The sequence below is a fragment of the Protomyctophum parallelum genome (genome assembly GCF_964188405.1).
Source record: "Protomyctophum parallelum genome assembly, chromosome: 19".
In the NCBI taxonomy this organism is placed as follows: Eukaryota; Metazoa; Chordata; class Actinopteri; order Myctophiformes; family Myctophidae; genus Protomyctophum; species Protomyctophum parallelum.
Window position 1 is genome coordinate 2,990,452 of NC_139717.1, and position 23,608 is coordinate 3,014,059.

The following is a 23,608-nucleotide window of genomic DNA, read 5'->3' on the forward strand; positions in this document are numbered from 1 at the left end:
TCTCTTCCTAATCCAAAGCAGTCTAATGTCAACATGGACTGTCAGAAAGAAACTGAAATGAGTTCAGTAAAGCCAAAGTTTCCTGTAGAAGGTTTGAAGTGTGGTACGTCTGCCTCTAGGGGGGGGGGGGGGGGGGGGGGACCGTCCACAAATAGCCTTTTATTTATATCCACGCAGCAGGAAGGATCGAAGGCACAAAGAAAAAGTATGAAAAATAGTCATTAGCGTGACTATTAGCGTGACAGTTAGCGTGCTTTGAAAGTATAGGTTTCCGCTCATCATCATCATCATCATCATCAGGGCTGCATCTCATACTGTCCCTCTGTGGCGATGAAGAAATCGTTAAGGGTGGCCTGCAGGTATTCAAAGGTGGGCCTTTCCTCCGGCCTCTCCCTCCAGCAGAGCATCATCAGGCCGTAGAGCTCCTCGCTGCAGCCATCGGGACGCGGCATGCGGTACGAACTCTCCAGGTTCCTGATCACCTCTGGGTTGGTCATCCCTAGTGAGGAGAGAAAGAGAGCCCGGGTTACTGCTGTACCTCTACACAGAAACAAAGTGTTACTACTGTACCTCTACGCAGAAACAAAGTGTTACTACTGTACCTCTACACAGAAACAAAGTGTTCATTTAGTTTCAGCTGGGTCTATTGAGGTTTGGTTATGGATGATGACATTATAGGGAACTGACATGAATCTAATCTAGCCATTCTGAGAAAGTGCAACAGTCATGGGGTCGAGGGACGTACTGTACACTCTTAACCCATTTGGGCAGGAACCCCTTTTGGTGTTTCAAACATTGTTATAATTTAGCTAGCTAAGCAGTACAAGCTTGTAGGTCTGCTATTTTGAAAAATCGTGAAAATGTGGCACAAATCTTTGAATATATATTTCAGAGAGAACATTTTTTAATAACTAAAACATTTGCTTCTGGGGGGTCCCTGGAGCAACATATTTTGAGATGGGGGTCGGTGGCCCAATAGAGATAATTCTGGGGGTCCTTGACATGAAAAAGGTTCAGATTTATTTATTTATTTGGAAGCCTTTTTTTTAATCGACCTCAGTCCAAAATGGGTTAAGAGTTGAAATTAAAAGTGGATTGAGGATAACTGCAGTACAGTATGCTAGATTATATACAATACAGTTATTGCAGTGTATATATTCTTTTCGGTTGTTTTCACTGACCTGGGTATGGTATTCTGCCGTAGGTGGGTTCACTGACCTGGGTATGGTATTCTGCCGTAGGTGGGTTCACTGACCTGGGTATGGTATTCTGCCGTAGGTGACTATTTCTGTCAGGAGGATGCCAAAGGACCACACGTCTGACTTGATGCTGAACGTGCCATAGTTGATGGCCTCCGGGGCGGTCCATTTGATGGGGAACTTGGCTCCTAGGCATCCAGAGAGACAGAAGGTAGTTCCCAAACCTTTTCATGTCAAGGACCCCCAAATCAACATTTATTTAGGCCACGGACCCCCATTTGAAAACATATACATGTACCAGTGACCCCGATAAGGGAGGATTTCTACGGCTCTAGCAGTGATTCCGAAACATATTAATTTCATGGACCCCCATAGTTTCACAAGCATTATGCTGCTACGGACCCCTGATTTAATGGCATTTCTATCTCTGGTACCCCAATTTATATTGTAAAACCACCAAGGTTCCATGTGTACACTCTCAGAGTTACAGAGCCATAAGGGTCCATTTGGTTTATAACTATCTCTAATTGAGCTACTGTAGGTACCCCCTGGAATTCCCTCAAGTACCCCTAGGGGTCCCCGGACCCCACTTTGGGAACCAGTGGTATAGTGTGCAGAGCGGTGGTTCCCAAACCACCCAAAAGAGAAGCTCACAACGCGTTGCTTTGTGCCACTTTGTGAGCTCGTAGAGATCGACTGTTTTCACTACATCTTAACCCATTCTGACCTGAGATCAGATTCATACGAGGTTTCCACTGGACACACACTGGTCTGATTAACCCATTCTGACCTGAGATCAGATTCTAAAAATGTCAGTCGTTCTTCCATTATTCAAAAATAGCAGACCTACAAGCTCGTATCGCGCCACTCGGTGGCGCGATATGAGCTTGTAGATCTGCTATTTTTCAATAGCTAAAGCATAACATGATGCTGACACCAAAATGGGTGCCCTTTCAGAATGGGTTAAACATTTGTGTTCTAACTTCTAATGTATAGACTTTCTTTGGTTTCTTCATGAAATCAAATTACTGAACAAATCACAGAATTTTTTTTGTTAATTATTCTTTCCCCCTTTTTTTTCCATCGGATGGAATTTGTTTTCACCAGTGTTTTGTTATGATTTCTCTGTAACCTATAGGCAACGGTTTCCTGTAACTGACATCACATCTCTGACTTACTGTAGCTTGGAACATTTGTTCACACATGGATCACACATCATGATTATTTGTTTTAATCAGCCTGGGTTCTTTTTCAGCAATGCTCAGCTGCTTCACACTCACACACTTAAACACCTGGGCCCAGGACTCAGGAGTTCAAAACCTTTATTGGATATCTGATCTGATCAGATTTAGAAATCCTATATTTTGTGATCCAGGATCAGACAATCCAGCCAGATTTTGTCCCGGTTGTTCAAAGAACTTCAGGATGGGATCACCTTGATCCAGACTCATGTTTCTAGATGAACAGATCCTGAATACTGTATCAACAATGCCACCTAGTGGATATGAATAGCAACATAGGCGGGGTAGAGTGGCTGGATGGGAACCACAAGGTTGCCAGTTCGAACCCTGTGGGCTCCCCCAGAGTTAGTGTGGAAGTGTCCTTGAGCAAGACACTGAACCCCTAATTGCTCCTGATGTGCTGGTTGGTGCCTTGCATGGTTTCCGCTGCCATCGGTGTATGAATGTGTGTGAATGTAATGCACAATCTATGTAAAGCGCCTTGGATAAAGTTAAAGGCGCTATATAAATGCACCATTTACCATTTCTAAGGGAGCCGGACAGTAGGCATAAAATTATAGCAAGTTAGAGCCATGTATTAAGGATTTATTTTTGGAATTATGTTGGTGATAATTGTTATGATCACAAACTCTTTAGGAGCAGTTCAACAATGGGTTTTGAGGGAGGGTTTAGTGCTAATTTAGTGGTGCTCATTTAATTCCCCGCCCATACTGTATTTTACCTGCTGGTTCGGTGGATCGAACCGGGAATAATTTATCCACAAGCTTGCTCCTCTAACCTTCAGGCCAATGCTGCCTGATAGTAAGTGCTGCTAATAAGTGTGGTTGTTTTACACAGAATAGCTTTGCCTCTAAAAAGCAGGTGCTTATTTTAGTGCAAGCAGGCTAAAGGAAGCTTCTTGTGGTGGAAATGACAGCAAATGCAGCAAGATGACAGATTTGTACTACAGATAAGTCTTGAAAACATGCTGAGAGAATCACTTAAGCATGAGTCACGCGATAATTAGCGTACTCTTGACTTGAAGCCACAGTTCTAGGCTATCTCTAGCGCAAACGTTCCAATTGGGCAAAAGTTATGCCGCTTGTTTTAGCCTAAACTATCTGGATATAATGATAATATTATAATAATAAGCTACAATAATGTACAATAGCACTGTACCTGGAATATCCCAGCCTGCGGTCGTACCTGTCCCAACGCACTGCCATCAGTTTGTTGTGATTCCTGATGTATCTGTGTGTGTTTATTTTATTTTATTCAAAAGTGGCCCCATTCCTCCCAGTTGGAGTTGCATTATGTCCCTACAAAATGTTTGGTGTTAATCGATGTCAGCATTATCACTAAATTGAGTTTTTCAGCCTGTTTCAAGCATCCAAAATTCCAAACCTGTGCAGCTTTTAAGCTCTGTTTGTTTCACAATGCATTTTAGACGACTGCATATTTACAGTATCTGCTGCCAGCATGTTCCCATGAACCTTACCGGGACACAAAATGCACCGATGCATGCAATGCAAGTCTGGCCCCAGGAGTTAACAAAATTAACCGGGACACAAAATGCACCGATGCATGCAATGCAAGTCTGGCCCCAGGAGTTAACAAAATTAACCGGGACACAAAATGCACCGATGCATGCAATGCAAGTCTGGCCCCAGGAGTTAACAAAATTAACCGGGACACAAAATGCACCGATGCATGCAATGCAAGTCTGGCCCCAGGAGTTAACAAAATTAACCGGGACACAAAATGCACCGATGCATGCAATGCAAGTCTGGCCCCAGGAGTTAACAAAATTAACCGGGACACAAAATGCACCCATGAATGCAATGCAAGTCTGGCCCCACAAAATTAGTTTTTCAATGCATCTGGAACAGCTACAGTACATCATTTACACAGCAATATCCTGAGTGTGAATTTAGTGTGTGCAAATAGTGTAGAAAATGGAACCTTATGGAAATGTACGTAACTCAGAGAGAGTAAAAATGGAACCGAATGGACCCTTATTATGGCAATGATAAAATGTTAAATTCATATAAAAAAAAAAAAGAGTGTCAAAAAAGATGAAAATGTGTTTTCATTTTGATACCTACTTAAAGGACAACTTTAGTTTTTTTCAACCAAGGTTCATGTTTTAGGTTGTTATTAGAGAAACTAAAAGGTGAGTGTTAATTTTCTTTCATTTGCTGCTTTCTTTCGTTTTGGGGATTTTAGCAGTTTTTGACAGGGGGGCGGGGGCATTCGAGCATGGGGCTAAATATGTATTTTTTTTACCAAATTTGATGGCGATTTATTTATTTATTATTTACTATAGTCCTAATAAACCCCAGGAAATTACATCTGGCCACAAAAGATCACAGGATCTACTGAATGTGAAGGTAGCCTACTGGGGGAAGGCTTATACTGTGTGTATAGGCTCAATATGTCAGTTTGTCACATTCAATAGATCCTGTGATCTTTTGTGGCCAGATGTAATTTCTTGGGGTTTATTAGGACTATAGTAAATAATAAAGAAATAAATCGACATAATATTTTGTAAAAAAATACATATTTAGCCCCATGCTCGAATGCCCCCGCCCCCTTGTCAAAAACTGCTAAAATCCCCAAAACGAAAGAAAGCAGCAAATGAAAGAAAATGAACACTCACCTTTTAGTTTCTCTAATAACAACCTAAAACATGAACCTTGGTTGAAAAAAACTAAAGTTGTCCTTTAAAGTACACAATGAAAGCCAAAAATCTATCTCAATTGGTTGAGAATGAAAATAAACATGCTCTGAAAATCCATGCGGCCAACCCATCTGACCAGGTGGCATGGTAGCCATTTATTTGGCTGCCATGTTGAATGGTCACATACTGTAGGCCAACATGGGCCGTGAACGGTTGGGAGAATTTCAAGTGCGCCCTGAATGATCTAGAAAAGGCTGGGGAACCACTGCCTTACGGGACAAATTAGCCATTGGGCCAGTGGGGCCGTGGCCCAGGGGCCCTTGGCTCTCAGGGGCCCTTCAGGGAAATTGGACCATGCAGTACTAGGTTTGAGGCCCTGAAAAGGGCTCCTGGGGACCTTCATTGGCCATTGACTTAGTTAAATTTAGATCAAAAACATGATAAAAACACGGAAAAACACAAAAATGTTGCGCGCACGCACGCTATGGGGGCCCTGCAAAAAATGACCGGCCCAGGGGCCCTCATGGGGGTTAATCCGTCCCTGACTGCCTTACGGGTCCATTCACACACTCAGAGTTACATGAACGTACTCGTAACGTAATGTAGGCCTACAGTGTATTTGATCAAGTTGATCCTGTCAGGGACGCGCAGAGAGTGTCAGAGAAGCAGGGGCTGAAATCACGTAAGGGGGGGGCGCTTATGGACAAAAATAGCAGATCTACAAGCGCTCGTAGATCAGCTATTTTCGGGGCGCAACCCAGCACTCTTTAGCTAGTGGAGATATGTGGTGTAACGGCATGGATTTATAAACACATTTGTTCAACGCAAAATGCTGCGTTCAAAGTTCATTCTCCTGAACGCTGCCTTATCCGGGCATGGAAAGGAAAGGAAAGGAGAGGCATTTGCATTTCTTCCACCATGTAGTAAATGTTGCGTTCATTCGTGGTCTGGAGAGGGCAGTTGTTTTACAGACGGGTTAAAAGGAGCAGGGGCTGAAGCCCCCTTTGATGTCTACAGTATGTGTGCACGTGGTACTGTACTGTACCTTCCTGTGCGGTGTATTCAGACTCTATGACCCTGGCCAGGCCAAAGTCCGCTATCTTGCAGTGCAGTGTCTCGTTGACCAGTATGTTGGCTGCCCGCAGGTCTCTGTGGATGTAGTTCTGCTTCTCAATGAAAGCCATGCCTTCAGCTATCTGTCCACAGGAAGAGAGTAGTTTATTCTGACCTGAGATCAGATTCACACGAGGTTTCCACTGGACACACACTGGTCTGATGAACCCATTCTGACCTGAGATCAGATTCTAAAAATGTCAGTCGTTCTTCGATAAAAAAAGAAATAGCAGACCTACAAGCTCGTATCGCGCCACTCGGTGGCGCGATATGAGCTTGTAGATCTGCTATTTTTAAATAGCTAAAGCACGACATGATGCTGACACCAAAATGGGTGCCCGGTCAGAATGGGTTAATACGTTTATTATCCGTAGTTTATTTTAGTAGTTTAGTATCTGTCCACATGAAGAGACGACAGGGAGATATAGTAGTAAAGGCATTAGGCCTGACGTCGAAATTAAAAAAAATGTCTTCTACTGTAAATCATGACAATTTTCTGAAAAACATCATGTTCACTTCAGTGGTTCTCTGCAATATTTCATGTCAAGGACCCCAAAAAATATATGTATTTGGCCGCCGACCCCCATCCGAAAATGTGTTGTTCCAGGGACCCCCCCCCCCCCCCCCCCAGAAGCAAAGATTTGAGTTAAAAACGTTCGCTCTGAAAGAATATATATATTCAAAGTTTCGAGGCACATTTTAACGGATCTTTCAAAAATAGCAGACCTACACATCACGACTTTTAGAGGTTGTGGCCGCATGAATTCATTGATGATGAAGACCTCATTTATAGAATGTGAAATAAAAGAAAGATAAATAAATAAATAACTAAATGTGGTATAAAATAAAGCGGTATCTTTAAAGGTTGGGACGTGTATCCTGGAAACCAACCGAATTTGTCATTGCAAAAAACAACTGTGTGTGTGTGTGTGTGTGTGTGTGTGTGTGTGTGTGGGTGTGGGTGTGGGTGTGTGTGTGTGTGTGTGTGTGTGTGTGTGTGTGTGTGTGTGTGTGTGTGTGTGTGCGTGTGCGTGTGCGTGTGCGTGTGCGTGTGCGTGTGCGTGTGCGTGTGCGTGTGTGCGTGTGTGCGTGTGTGTGTGTGTGTGTGTGTGTGTGTACGCGCGTTCATCAACTAACAGGAAGCTGAAGCATGTCGCCTCGAGGGGGGTGGGCACACTGGGGTTGGGAGCTTAACAACTTCCTGTCCGGATGTTAATAATTGACGCAGAAATGAGGTTTTGCAGCCAGAAGAGGAAGAGCCTCGCCACAGAAACATCACCGTTTACGTGGACGTTATAACGTGTGTATCCTACTGTACTACAGTACACCCAGCTATAAATAGAGATGATATGATCCTCAGTATGGAGCTGAGTTTGGAGATGTTCGGGACAGCTGTTGTACAATCAGGTGTTAATTGGTGTATATATCGCGATCAGTAAATAGTACGCAAATAACTTCGACGGTGTCGACTAATGCAGAGGTTTTCAACCAGTGGTCCGGGGACCACCAGTGGTCCTTGAGGAGGTTCCAGGTGGTCCCCAGCTAAATGATGGAGTGTGTTGGAAACCAAATGGACCCTTATTATTAGATATTAGATATTATTGTTAAAACATCTACATTGCTTAATTTACAAGAAGTCTTAAGAAGTTATTTTGATCAACGTTTCAATACAGCAGCATGGAATTGTGGACAAATTATTAACCGACAACTATATATATATATATATATATATATATATATATATATATATATATGTATGTATATATATATATTATATATATTCTTTGGTCTCGGCCTCTCGGGTCTAAGAGAGGCTAAATGTCATCAAATGGTGGTCCGTGGCTCAAATGCCAAATTAATAATGGGCCTTGAAATGAACATTGTTGAAAACCACTGGACTAATAATGTAATTCAACTCAAATTGTAAACACAAAAAAGCAGGAGCCACATGCGATACAGTATAATGAATACATATTTACCAAGAGTGAGTGGTAAATATGTTTCTAAAAGAAACTAGAAGCCATGACGTATTTTTCCATTCTGGGTGGGGACCCCTTTTGGTGTTTTAAGCATTATGGTATACTTTAGCTATTGAAAAATAGCAGATCTACAAGCTCATAGTGCGGCACCGAGTGCCACGCTACGAGCTTGTAGGTCTGCTATTTTTGAAAAATCTTAAAAATGTGGTGCAAATCTTTGAATACCGGTATATATATTCTTTCAGAGCGAACGTTTTAACTCAAATCTTTGCTTCTGGGGGGTCGTGCCTGGAACAACATATTTTCAGATGGGGGCGACTGTGGCTCAAGAGGTAGAGCAGGTCGTCCAATGATCCATGGGTCGGCGGTTCGAATCCCGGCTCCTCCTCCTGTCTACATGTCGAAGTGTCCTTGAGCAAAGACACTGAACCCCAAATTGCTCCCGATGTGCTGGTTGGTGCCTTGCATGGCTTCCGCCGCTATCGGTGTATGAATGTGTGTGTGTGAATGAGTCACCCAAAGGCGCTATATAAATGCACCATTTACCATTTATCAGATGGGGGGGGGGGGGGGCGGGGGTCGGTGGCCAATTACAGATAATTCTGGGGTTCTTTGACATGAAACAGGTTGAGCACCACTGACAGAAACACAGGCTTTTCTGAAAATTGTCAAGATTTAGAAGTTTTTCTTTTTTATTCGACGTCAGGCCTAAATGGGTCAACTAACTAACCCACCTGTGCTGTCATGTCTATCAGTTTGGTTAGCCTCCTCAGCCCTATAACTAACCCACCTGTGCTGCCATGTCTATCAGTTTGGTTAGCCTCAGCCCTATAACTAACCCACCTGTGTTGTCATGTCTATCAGTTTGGTTAGCCTCCTCAGCCCTATAACTAACCCACCTGTGTTGCCATGTCTATCAGTTTGGTTAGCCTCCTCAGCCCTATAACTAACCCACCTGTGCGGCCATGTCTATCAGTTTGGTTAGCCTCCTCAGCCCTATAACTAACCCACCTGTGTTGCCATGTCTATCAGTTTGGTTAGCCTCCTCAGCCCTATAACTAACCCACCTGTGTTGCCATGTCTATCAGTTTGGTTAGCCTCCTCAGCCCTATAACTAACCCACCTGTGTTGCCATGTCTATCAGTTTGGTTAGCCTCAGCCCTATAACTAACCCACCTGTGCTTCCATGTCTATCAGTTTGGTTAGCCTCAGCCCTATAACTAACCCACCTGTGCTTCCATGTCTATCAGTTTGGTTAGCCTCAGCTCTATAACTAACCCACCTGTGCGGCCATGTCTATCAGTTTGGTTAGCCTCAGCCCTATAACTAACCCACCTGTGCTGCCATGTCTATCAGTTTGGTTAGCCTCAGCCCTAACTATAACTAACCCACCTGTGCTGCCATGTCTATCAGTTTGGTTAGCCTCAGCCCAATAACTAACCCACCTGTGCGGCCATGTCTATCAGTTTGGTTAGCCTCCTCAGCCCTATAACTAACCCACCTGTGCTGCCATGTCTATCAGTTTGGTTAGCCTCCTCAGCCCTATAACTAACCCACCTGTGCTGTCATGTCTATCAGTTTGGTTAGCCTCCTCAGCCCTATAACTAACCCACCTGTGTTGTCATGTCTATCAGTTTGGTTAGCCTCCTCAGCCCTATAACTAACCCACCTGTGCTGCCATGTCTATCAGTTTGGTTAGCCTCAGCCCTATAACTAACCCACCTGTGCTGTCATGTCTATCAGTTTGGTTAGCCTCAGCCCTATAACTAACCCACCTGTGCTGTCATGTCTATCAGTTTGGTTAGCCTCAGCCCTATAACTAACCCACCTGTGCTGCCATGTCTATCAGTTTGGTTAGCCTCCTCAGCCCTATAACTAACCCACCTGTGCTGTCATGTCTATCAGTTTGGTTAGCCTCCTCAGCCCTATAACTAACCCACCTGTGCTGTCATGTCTATCAGTTTGGTTAGCCTCCTCAGCCCTATAACTAACCCACCTGTGCTGTCATGTCTATCAGTTTGGTTAGCCTCCTCAGCCCTATAACTAACCCACCTGTGCTGCCATGTCTATCAGTTTGGTTAGCCTCAGCCCTATAACTAACCCACCTGTGCGGCCATGTCTATCAGTTTGGTTAGCCTCAGCTCTATAACTAACCCACCTGTGCTGCCATGTCTATCAGTTTGGTTAGCCTCAGCTCTATAACTAACCCACCTGTGCTGACATGTCTATCAGTTTGGTTAGCCTCAGCCTTAACTATAACTAACCCACCTGTGCTGCCATGTCTATCAGTTTGGTTAGCCTCAGCCCAATAACTAACCCACCTGTGCTGCCATGTCTATCAGTTTGGTTAGCCTCAGCCCAATAACTAACCCACCTGTGCTGACATGTCTATCAGTTTGGTTAGCCTCAGCTCTATAACTAACCCACCTGTGCTGACATGTCTATCAGTTTGGTTAGCCTCAGCTCTATAACTAACCCACCTGTGCGGCCATGTCTATCAGTTTGGTTAGCCTCAGCCCTATAACTAACCCACCTGTGCTGCCATGTCTATCAGTTTGGTTAGCCTCAGCCCTAACTATAACTAACCCACCTGTGCTGCCATGTCTATCAGTTTGGTTAGCCTCAGCCCAATAACTAACCCACCTGTGCGGCCATGTCTATCAGTTTGGTTAGCCTCCTCAGCCCTATAACTAACCCACCTGTGCTGCCATGTCTATCAGTTTGGTTAGCCTCCTCAGCCCTATAACTAACCCACCTGTGCTGTCATGTCTATCAGTTTGGTTAGCCTCCTCAGCCCTATAACTAACCCACCTGTGTTGTCATGTCTATCAGTTTGGTTAGCCTCCTCAGCCCTATAACTAACCCACCTGTGCTGTCATGTCTATCAGTTTGGTTAGCCTCAGCCCTATAACTAACCCACCTGTGCTGCCATGTCTATCAGTTTGGTTAGCCTCCTCAGCCCTATAACTAACCCACCTGTGCTGTCATGTCTATCAGTTTGGTTAGCCTCCTCAGCCCTATAACTAACCCACCTGTGCTGTCATGTCTATCAGTTTGGTTAGCCTCCTCAGCCCTATAACTAACCCACCTGTGCTGTCATGTCTATCAGTTTGGTTAGCCTCCTCAGCCCTATAACTAACCCACCTGTGCTGCCATGTCTATCAGTTTGGTTAGCCTCAGCCCTATAACTAACCCACCTGTGCGGCCATGTCTATCAGTTTGGTTAGCCTCAGCCTTCTCCCTGCATCCGTCTGAAGAAAATCCAGAAGACTTCCTGTAATAATAAAATAAAGGGTTGATTCGTTACATTTAGAGTGACTTTCATAATTTGTCTTTTGCAATGTAAATATTCACACATCCACTTAATTAGCTCCAGATGAATGGGCGTTGGACAGTGTCAAATAACCATTAATGAAAAAATACAATTATATTTATAGCTAAGATTTTAATTAACATTAATTGAGGGCGCTAGTCCATGCTAAACCCCTTATGTGCTTAAACTACTTTTCCCTTTTTTCTTTTTTTTACTATTTTGCAAAACATTTTTGAATAGAAAGAGATCACTTTTGGACGAAAATAGAGAACATAGCAGATCTACAAGCTCTCAACGCGTCACGCTGCGACACGTTGAGAGGTTGTAGATCAGCTAATTTCAATATTTTATGCGCAACCAGCACTCTTTAGCTAGTGGAGATGCAGGTGTAACGGCATGGATTTCTAAACAAATTAGTTAACGCAAAATACTGCGTTTAAGTTCCGGAGACTTCTGGAAAAAAGCAATTCTCCTGAACGCTGCCTTCCGACATGGCATGGAAAGGACTCGCAGAGGCATTCGCATTTCTTCCACCATGTAGTAAACGCTGCATTCGTGGTCTGGAGAGGGCAGTTGTTTTTACAGACAGGTAAAAGGACAGAGGCTGAATGAAGAGCCCCCTTTTGATGTCTAGTATGTGTGCACGGCCCTGGTCTCACATGGTAAATGGTAAATTTATATAGCGCTTTTATCCAAGGCGCTTTACATAGATTGTGCATTACATTCACCCATTCACACACACATTCATACACCGATTGCGGCGAAAGCCATGCAAGGTACCAACCAGCACATCGGGAGCAATTGGGGGTTCAGTGTCTTGCCCAAGGACACTTCGACATGTAGACAGGAGGAGCCGGGATTCGAACCGCCGACCCATGGATCATTGGACGACCTGCTCTACCTCTTGAGCCACAGTCGCCCCACATGAACCGTGTCAAAGTAGTTTAGGCATAAGGGGTTTAGCGTGGACGAAAACAGAGCCCACAGACTCAGTCTCTCTCTCTCTCTCTCATGGTCTCACCGTTGATCATGTACTCGGTGACGATGAGGATGGGCTCCTGGGTGACCACGGCGTGCAGACGGACCAGCCTCTCGTGCTGCAGCTGCTTCATCAGGTTGGCCTCCTGGAGGAAGGCCCCGGGTTCCATGGTGCCTTCCTTCATGGTCTTAATGGCCACCTTCTGGTGGTTCTTGTAGTAACCTGTAGTGAGATAAACCATGCACTATAAATCTATTAATGGCCTTCGAGTGTAGTTTATTATGATGTCACATTCCGTCATTCATGAGCTGATCAGCTATTGTCGGGGCGCAACCCAGCACTCTTTAAAGGGATTGTGACATAAAAAAAAAAGTTTTGGAATTGTTCTTATTTTTTTTTAGGTTTTCTAATCTCAATTGCAGTAGATTTTCTGTGATCTGGGGTTTTCTGGCTCAAACAGTAGTGCTCTGATTTGCCGGCAGTAAGTGATGTAAGACCCTGCAAATCCCATATATGTCAATGGGATTTGCCAACAGATGTCACTGTTTTCACTGTGTTGCCTGTTTTCATTGTAGCTCAAAAGGCTTCCAAACCCCAAAGAAAACTTCAGACCACAGAAAATCCACTGAATGTTCAAAGTTCAGGTTTTTTGGGTGTAATTGAGGTCATAAAACCTAAAAGAAAAAAGAAAAATAAATGAAAATGAATGTCATAAAACCTTTAAGCTAGTGGAGATGCAGGTGTGTAACGACATGGATTTATAAACAAATTTGTTCAGGAGAGTTTGGTAAAAAAAAAAGCAATTCTCCTGAATGCTGCCTTCCGGTATGGCATGGCATGGAAAGGCAGTGGCATTTTGCATTTCTTTCACCGTGTAGTAAATGCTGCATTCATGGTCTGGAGAGGGCAGTCTCTCAGTTGTTTTACAGTTGGGTAAAAGGGGGCATGGGCTGAAGGGTATGAAGTGATACATACAGTAAGATAAATACGGCTGGCTTGTGATTGTGAATATGGTTTATTATAGCATCACAGTGCTATAATGTTCCCAATCAATCAATCTTTATTTATATAGCACGTATAAAAACAACCGAAGTTGACCAAAGTGCTTCACAACAAAAAGACAACAATAAACAAATTCAAATACAATACATGCCTAAAAAGGTAAAAAATCAGTTCACATTAAAAGCCAGGGAAAAAAGGTGCGTTTTGAGAAGGGATTTGAAGATGTTAATTGATTGAGCAGCTCTAATATGGGGGGGGGAGGTTGTTCCAGAGCTTAGGGGCTGCCACCGCAAAAGCGCGGTCATGGGATAATTCACAGTGGGCATCGGCATAGTCGATTATTGTGTACCGCCACATATCTGGAGAACAGCCTAACGGTTCTAAGGGCCGATTCATACTCCTATTTTACCGCTGTTTCGGCGCTGTAGTGCCGAAATGAATTCGGCTCGTCAGAGATTTTCAGTAGCACCGAAGAGCCGACTTTAGGACGGTACCCCCCCCCCCCCCCCCCCCCCCCCCGAACCTCAAATGACATCACATTGTAGGCTCTACAGCGCCGAACCGACTTTTATTCGGCTCTAAAATAGGAGTATGAATCGGCCCTTAGGGGTGCCCAAATGGTAGATCGTGATCTACTACTGTACCAGTAGATCACAAAGGCTGTGCAGGTATACAGTATAGATCACAAGACATGATGCCCCTAAAGAATATTTCATTTTTGCCATCTGCCACTTGAATTAAGGTGTCTTGATTGATTGACATCAAAAAGGGCCTGATCAGCTGAAACCCACAATGAAATATTAGAAGTTGCTGTGCACAAAGGTCGGTAGCGTTACAAATTAAATACAAAAAAAACCTATACCTATTCCATTTCTCCCCCTCTATTTCCCATTCCTTCCTTAGTGCATTTGTCTTTATATGTAACGCCAGCACCACTATTCCATATTTAACCCATTCTGAACGGGCACCCATTTTGGTGTCAGCATCAAAAATGCTGACAGCAAAAAACCAAAAAAACCCAAAAAATCATTTAAAAATAGCAGATCTACAAGCTCATATCGCGCCACCGAGTGGCGCGATACGAGCTTGTAGGTCTGCTATTTTTGAAAAATCGAAGAGCGACTGACATTTTTAGAATCTGATCTCAGGTCAGAATGGGTTCATTGCCCAGGCCGTAGCGTAACGGTCTGGGCACCGGACTGGTAATCCAGTCGCAGTGTGCCGCGGGTTCGACTCCCGGACCCGACACGGCCTTTACTGCATGTCATCCCCCCATCTCTCTCCCGTTTCCTGTCAGCCTACTGTCTGTCCCTTCAAAAATCAATAAAAAGGCGTAAGCCGCAAAAAAATATCTTAAAAAAAAAAGAATGGGTTCATCAGACCAGTGTGTGTCCAGTGGAAACCTCGTATGAATCTGATCTCAGGTCAGAATGGGTTAAACTATTTTCAGCAATGGTATGTATTTTTTCGGTCAGTAGATCTTGTTGAGCTGGTCATTTTGAAAGTAGCTCTCAAGTCAAAAATGTGTGGGCACCCCCTGGCTAAACCGATCAACTTTAACTCAGGCAATGCCCGGCAAGCTGATTACAAGGCGCTATACATGACTCATTTGTTTTGCTTGTAACATTACAAAGGCGAATGCAACACATGTTTCCATGTGTAAACCTGTGTTCATTGGCTCTTGTGGCTCACCCATCCACACTTCTCCAAACTGGCCAGCCCCGAGCTTCTTCACCATCTTCAGGGTCTCGCGCGGTATCTCCCATTCATCCTGTGCCCACGGCCGCTGTGGCATCTGGGACTTAGGAGGGACAGTCAGACGTTGGCACAGTCCATCTGATGTACCTGTAGAGCATGCCCAAACAATACCCAGCAAGACAATTGTAATGGAACTGATCTCAAATAGCCACTATAGTACAAAATAAGTATAGTAGAATTGTTCATTTATCCATTTGTATCTGTGAAAGTGGCAAAGTGGACAACCTTGGTTACATTTGTAGGTATACGTTAGAGTTAAATTAAGGATTTTACAATGTATTACTGCACTATTACTACTGCTGAGTTTCATGTATAGGTTAACACTGTAACAAGGCATCATCTCTGGTGACACAAACATTGGAAGCATTATATTTCAACAAACACTGTGTGTGTGTGTGTGTGTGTGTGTGTGTGTGTGTGTGTGTGTGTGTGTGTGTGTGTGTGTGTGTGTGTGTGTGTGTGCGCCTCTGCTCATGAGAAGCTAAAACGTCTTATGAGCTTCATGGAAGCTGTGACCTCACCATAGAAGAGAATAATTCATTGCTCTTGTCATAGTACATGAACTGCATAGACCTTCAAAAGCGTTTCAGATTATAGCCTTTGGTTAAAGTTAACAATTAGGATTATGATCACACATACTGTACTATTTCTCAGTCTTCATATATTATACATTCAGTTAAAGCAGGTTGCCTCCTTGTTTTCGATATGTAATCGTGACTCTGAAATGGCTCTAGTTGTGTAAACACTTCTAGTTATCCACAATCTGAGAATCCCATCGTCAAATATTCTGGAAAACAGCGCCTCCCCTGTTGTTCCTCGAAATTTGAGGCAACAGTCTGTCTTGAGAGACTAAGTTATCCATAACCCTGTGGTCCCTATTCTGCTGGGCAAGTCGTAAATAGCCCAACATTTGGCGAGAAATAGAGAGACAAACGTCGCTAAAGGTTCTCGCCCCTCCTAGAGAGCCGGTCTAAGCTCACAACATGTCACAAACGCACCATGCTGTGAGCTTGTATAAAAGTAAATCATTATTTTCAAAGAAGAGAGAGCTGGTGTGGAGGGGGAAAAAAACAGGGACCAAGTGTTAGACCCCTGGGGGATCCAGATCAACTATACTATACACTAGGACAGGTAAGGTACTATGTTTACCCTGCAGGGTTACTGGACTAAGCTCAAGAACTTGTTTACAGCCAGGCCCTGCTCATAGAACCTTTCATGGTAGAGGTTCAATGCCTTGTCCAAGGGCACTTCAGCGGTGGTAATTTTAACGTGCCGGTCTGGGGATACGAACTAGCGACCTTCCGATATCAAGACCACTCCGCAAACCGTTCGACCACCGCTGCCCAAGGTATACATATAGAGTTAAACATTCATGGTGTGATAATTATTATGAATACTCACGGCTGTAGTATTTAATCATCTGCTGCATGGAGGAGAAGGTTTTGGTGGGGGAGATGTAGAAGCCCCCGTTGTCCATGCTCCGGATCTTATAGTGTTTGACCACATCTCCCAGTCCAGGCACGGAGTCTCTGACGGACATCGAGCAGGACCCTGCATGCACCATTAAGGTAGAGTCATTTTATCTACATTCATTTTACCCATTCTGACCTGAGATCAGATTCATACGAGGTTTCCGCCGGACACACACTGGTCTGATGAACCCATTCTGACCTGAGATCAGATTCATACGAGGTTTCCGCCGGACACACACTGGTCTGATGAACCCATTCTGACCTGAGATCAGATTCTAAAAAATGTCACTCGTTCTTCGATTTTTCAAAAAATAGCAGACCTACAAGCTCGTATCGCGCCACTCGGTGGCGCGATATGAGCTTGTAGATCTGCTATTTTTAAATAGCTAAAGCATGACATGATGCTGACACCAAAATGGGTGCCCGGTCAGAATGGGTTAAGAAACATATTTCTTTGTATGTAGTATTTTATTGTGTGGGTGGAAATAGACATCTGCATTGTGACGACAATGCACACGAGACAGATAATTTAATGTATTGAGGATGATGATAATCGCTCGGACTACACTAAAACAAATGTGCACTTCTGTTACAGGTATAAAGTTATGGAATTCACAAAACCAGGAGTTGAAGAGTTGTACAACAGTGTTTCAGTTTAAGAAAGTGTTTAAAAAGGAAAGAAATTATAAAATATGAATTGGAAGGTTAGATATAAGTGTTATTTTGTTCCCTCAGCGTTGTTGAGCTCTATGTTCTTTTGTCTTTGTCGTTTTTCTTTCTTTTTTATTTGATGTAATCATGGTGATATATAAAATGTATGGTTGCTAGCAGCATCAATTAGATGTTTTTTTTAATGATAGGGGCAGGTATGAATAAGATTTATCTTCTTCCTGCTCCTTTTCTTTTCTGCTATGGGATATGTAAAAAAAATAGAAATAAGTACAAAGTAAAATGAATATAATCATGTATAAAACCATAACTGAAATGAAATAAATAAATATGAAATGAAATTAAATGAAATAAAAGAAGGTTGCTGATAGTCACCTAAACTGGTCTCGCTCTCTCGCACCATGAAACAACCGGGTTTATTAAATGAAATTAAATAAAAGAAGGTTGCTGATATAGTCACCTAAACTGGTCTCGCTCTCTCGCACCATGAAACAACCGGGTTTATTAAATGAAATGAAATAAAAGAAGGTTGCTGATATAGTCACCTAAACTGGTCTCGCTCTCTCGCACCATGAAACAACCGGGTTTATTAAATGAAATGAAATAAAAGAAGGTTGCTGATATAGTCACCTAAACTGGTCTCGCTCTCTCGCACCATGAAACAACCGGGTTTATTAAATGAAATGAAATAAAAGAATGTTGCTGATAGTCACCTAAACTGGTCTCGCTCTCTCGCACCATGAAACAACCAGGTTTATTCCCTGGTCCCAGGAGCAATCGCTCCGTGTCTTTCCTAGTCACGTCCCTGAAGTACCATCTGTATTTGAGAATGTATTATTATTATCATCATCATCAGTTATTATTTGGCAAAGTTGTCAAAATTATACTTAATCGTTTGATTGATTGATTGAAATATTTATTAACAGTTTGCAGAATTACAGTACATTTCAAGCACAGACTCAATACAAAGACTGTTAACTGTGAGTGGACGACCCAATTAAGCATTACACTTGTCTACAAGAGGGTCCACCTTGTTCAACATTTAGAGACGTACAAATAGACACTTCTACTGTATGTAGTTAAAGAACAGAACAGGAATTCATCATATAGGAAGCAAAAAGGGAAAAGAAACATATACAGTGAGGGGAAAAGGGGTGGGGGGGATTCAGATTTTACAGAGGCCAGTTTCGAATTGCAGCCATCCGTAGGTGCCCTTTGAGAGCGGTTTTGAAGGAGTCAAGGGATTCACATGTCTTAATGACTGTTGGTAGGGCGTTCCACATTTTGGTGGCATAGTAGCGAAAATAATGTAGTCCCTTGTTTGTGACGTTATCCAGTTTACTTTCAAACTCCATCATTGTGTGTTACAGTAATTCACCATCTCTGGAATGTCTTTGTCATAGTATATTGCTGGATATTGTTATTATTATTATTATTATTATTTCACTTACTTTTCAACCTCTAGCGTATCTGCTTTGGCTACATATGTCCGTGGGATGTAGCCTTCCTCTCCGGTCACCAGGGATCTAGCCAGCCACCAGTCCCCATCTCTACAAATGAGACAATGATGGTACATTAGGGTCATTTTGGACGTGGTGTAAAAAGCACTTATTCCTGTACTGTAGTTTTCACTCTGTATTATTGAATTCAACACTTGCAATGCACGAACACTTACGAGTCTAAAATCTTGAGTCTTTCCCCCTTTTTGAATGGTAGATCAGTTTCAGTGCTTGGTTTGAAGTCGTACTGTGCAAAAACAATATGCTCTTCTGAAAGCACATTTTAAATGAATATGTCAGAATTAACTCGCTTATGTGAGCAAATCCACATGTCAGACCTTATTCCATCATCAGTCAATGCAGTTACAGTATAGTATTTAACATTGTTAAAAGGGTTGAAGGAATTCGGTACCACAACCAGTGTTGTTTTTGGCAGCAAATTTCTATTTTAGTTTTAGCCATAGTCTTTTGTATAGTTTTCATGTAGTTTTAGTCACATTTTAGTCACCTGGAATGTTTTAGTGTTAGTCTAATTTTAGTCGACTAAATGTCATGAGATTTTAGTCGACTAAATCTACAGTTGATTTAGTCGAACAAAATGTATTTTGGCGGGCCTTGATGCCGTCGTAATGACTGAATATACACTTGCTGAAAGTAGCCAATCGGCTATTTTCAGCATGCAACCAAGTGTAAAATGACTACTGGATCTCTTGTCCACTATAGTCCCTTCCTAACATTTTAGTCTAGTTTCTATTTGTTAATAAAATTGTCAGTATATTTAGTCTTAGTTTTAGTCATCATAGCATAGTTTTAATTTAGTTTCCATTTATTCTTCGCCAGTGAAAAAAGGTAGTCGACGAACATTTTTCGTCTTAGTTTTAGATAATCTCTCTGTACTCTCTGGTCGTGTCCTCTCTCTCTCTCTTATCTGTCACTATTGCCCCAGAAGAGAAGACAGGAACTCTCATTCTGAAAGATTCCTATCAGTAAGCTCTCTTAAAACCCATTTTGGACTGAGGTCGATAAAAAAAGGCTTCTAAATGGTGGTGGTGCTCAACCTTTTTCATGTCAAGGACCCCCAGAATTACCTCTATTGGGCCACACGGACCCCCATCTCTCCAGGGACCCCCTCAGAAGCAAATATTGTAGTTAAAAATGTTCACTCTGAAATATATATTCAATGATTTGTGCCACATTTTAATGATTTTTCAAAAAGAGCAGACCTACAAGCTCGCTGCGAGCTAAATTATAACATAATGTTTAAAACACCAAAATGGGTTAAGCTTCAGTTATATACCACCATGGCACAACGGTGGTGCTTGCCGTAAATAACTGCTTTTTCAGCAAGCGATCATCAAGTATAAATTAGGCTTTATTATTGCTATGCCAGCCATTTCTTTCGACACAGCATCACCACACTGGGTCACTATATCGTATGATGAGTGTTTCATTTATATTACCAGGTTCTGGATCAATAGGCCCACTTCTCACCTATATGTATAGGACAGGGGAAAAAGGTTTTTAATTTTTTTATTTTTTTCAAAAATGTTTTCAGCAAATGGTTTAAAAGACACTATTTATTTCAAATTTGTGCTGTATTATTATGATTACGTATATGATATGAAATGTGGTCGACTTACTGAGTTAGTCGTCTGAGAGTTCCTGCATGTCATAAATCGTTCAAGTTGTTTATCACTCCATGTACAACCCATCCTGAACGTGAACAGAATTCAATTATTCTCTCCTCTTTAACTTGCTGTATTTTTCCACATCGGCCTGCAGTTTGGTCATTATACATACAGTACATGATGCACCATCGGAATACTATAAAAAATTATAAAATGTATTGGTGTTGATCTGAAATAAATGTCCATGTTCCATTGTTGCCAGATGTTATACGTCTTGCCTGATGTTTTACAGTAATATCTTTAAGCTTACCTGATGAAGCAGAAGTGTCAGTCTCCACTGCACCCACAATGAGGACCTTGCCTGTGCCACACAGAGGTCTGTGAGTTCATCCCTGAAGCTGAAAAGGAAATAAATGTTTATAAAACGTATGTATTGCATAGCCAGACTATACTGGCAATTAACTCGAACAGTCAATAACGAGTCAGAGCCCCAAACTGATTGTCAAGAGGAAGTGATATTGAAGTACATGTTATAATATTTCAAGATTCTGTACAGATCAAAACAGGGAAATCAAGGTTTGAGAGGGTTTTGTGTTAAACACCTGTATTACATTTTGGCAACGCATTTATTCAGGTACACATATTCACCATTAACTAGTTGCTTATTACCATCTATATTAGTAGCATATTGGCTCTTTACTTGTCATAATAAAGCACGTATTAAAGCCTTATATTTTGCATGATTATATTCTACAAATATTATATTATACTATCTGCGCTGTCGGGAGGAAACCACCTAACTCCATTTTTGAGGATTTTGTTTCATAAATCAATGTTATTTAACACCCTATACGTCTGTCTGTTGGTTAAACAATTATTGAACCAATGAAAAGTATTAAAAGGGGCTTCGGACAAAACCTCTTAACTCCATTGGACCCTCAAACTGCCTGCTAAAGCAGCTAACTCCACCCCCTCTCATGCATGTAATTGACGATATATAAAGTAAAGTCACAATGCCAACTTTGACGAGGCAGTATTCCATTGTTTTAAAAATATATGGCTTTCTTCATTTCCTGAAAAATAAATCTATTTTTCATTTCCTTTTCCCGTCAAATTCATTAATGCAGTTATGCAGGTGATTATGCAAGTGTTGGAGTTGGTAGTGCTCCTGTTATGACTTCTCCTCTGCATGCTGTAGTGTTTAGATGGTTCTGTTATGACTTCTCCTCTGCATGCTGTAGTGTTTAGATGGTTCTGTTATGACTTCTCCTCTGCATGTTGTAGTGTTTAGATGGTTCTGTTATGACTTCTCCTCTGCATGTTGTAGTGTTTAGATGCTCCTGTTATGACTTCTCCTCTGCATGCTGTAGTGTTTAGATGGTTCTGTTATGACTTCTCCTCTGCATGTTGTAGTGTTTAGATGGTTCTGTTATGACTTCTCCTCTGCATGTTGTAGTGTTTAGATGGTTCTGTTATGACTTCTCCTCTGCATGCTGTAGTGTTTAGATGGTTCTGTTATGACTTCTCCTCTGCATGTTGTAGCGTTTAGATGGTTCTGTTATGACTTATCCTCTGCATGCTGTAGTGTTTAGATGGTTCTGTTATGACTTCTCCTCTGCATGCTGTAGTGTTTAGATGGTTCTGTTATGACTTCTCCTCTGCATGTTGTAGTATTTAGATGGTTCTGTTATGACTTCTCCTCTGCATGCTGTAGTATTTAGATGGTTCTGTTATGACTTCTCCTCTGCATGCTGTAGTATGTAGATGGTTCTGTTATGACTTCTCCTCTGCATGCTGTAGTATTTAGATGGTTCTGTTATGACTTCTCCTCTGCATGTTGTAGTGTTTAGATGGTTCTGTTATGACTTCTCCTCTGCATGCTGTAGTGTTTAGATGGTTCTGTTATGACTTCTCCTCTGCATGCTGTAGTGTTTAGATGGTTCTGTTATGACTAATAGGCGAGTGCGCTCCCGGTGTGCAACTGTGGATTTCCCAAACGAACCCCGTTTGAAAAAAGTAGCCGGAGAGCTCGGACAAAAATGCTTTTTATTAAAGAACGCGGGACGCAGCAATTCTAATCGCTCACGCTGCTACTAACTAACACCCGTGGGACACTTTGTGAGTACTTTATATTTGAAATCTGAATGTTTATATATACGGAAATCTTGTAAATGCAGCGACTGCAAAAAACACTGCATGACTGTCATGATAATTATCATGGCAGTCATGTTCCAGGGCTATCACAATGCCGAAAATTACGCTTGAGTTCTACAAAGAATTATAAAAAAAAAAGCCGGTCTACAAGCTGCTCACAACTTGTTCCAGCGTGGCATATTGTGAGCTTGTAGAACGGATATTGTGATAAGTATATAAATCAGGTTTGAGGACATTACACATAATTGGAACGTGTGCTTCACAGAGCGCTAATCTCTGCACCAGGCCTGGTTGTGTCTGTCTGCTGCGAGAGAACATATCTTTGGTATGACGGAGGTGCCGAGGTTCTTCCTTGGTCTACTGCGGTAATGGTAATGTGCGCTTTTGCCTCTATTTTCTCCGACAGTTCTCGTTTCAAGGCACCAATAGCCCGCAGCACAGCGTCAAGCAGTGTGGACTGACATGGAAACAGCTGGAAAGGAAGGCCCAGGATAGAGGACTCTGGAGGAAAGAAGGCCCAGGATAGAGGACTCTGGAGGAAAGAAGGCCCAGGATAGAGGACTCTGGAGGAAAGAAGGCCCAGGATAGAGGACTCTGGAGGAAAGAAGGCCCAGGATAGAGGACTCTGGAGGAAAGAAGGCCCAGGATAGAGGACTCTGGAGGAAAGAAGGCCCAGGATAGAGGACTCTGGAGGAAAGAAGGCCCAGGATAGAGGACTCTGGAGGAAAGAAGGCCCAGGATAGAGGACTCTGGAGGAAAGAAGGCCCAGGATAGAGGACTCTGGAGGAAAGAAGGCCCAGGATAGAGGACTCTGGAAGGCCCAGGATAGAGGACTCTGGAAGGCCCAGGATAGAGGACTCTGGAAGGCCCAGGATAGAGGACTCTGGAAGGCCCAGGATAGAGGACTCTGGCCAACTGTAGTCAACAGCCTATGCTCCATGAA

At 42.6% G+C, this 23,608-nt stretch overlaps 1 protein-coding gene across 1 annotated transcript; it reads right to left on the reverse strand.

Moving 5' to 3' along the window:
* Positions 1 to 296: 296 nt before the first annotated feature.
* On the reverse strand, positions 297 to 20,888 carry blk (BLK proto-oncogene, Src family tyrosine kinase; the record flags this gene model as incomplete). Its single annotated transcript, XM_083791032.1, has 13 exons — positions 20,822 to 20,888; positions 20,524 to 20,659; positions 20,344 to 20,374; positions 19,060 to 19,153; positions 18,836 to 18,934; positions 18,098 to 18,201; positions 16,645 to 16,794; positions 15,178 to 15,330; positions 12,526 to 12,705; positions 11,389 to 11,465; positions 6,145 to 6,295; positions 1,256 to 1,387; positions 297 to 499 (listed from the first exon to the last, which is right to left on the reverse strand). Exons 2-13 carry the CDS (start codon positions 20,593 to 20,595, stop codon positions 297 to 299), a joined length of 1,446 nt encoding a protein of 481 aa, XP_083647158.1. The 5' UTR covers positions 20,596 to 20,659; positions 20,822 to 20,888.
* Between the last annotated feature and the right edge of the window lie 2,720 nt (positions 20,889 to 23,608).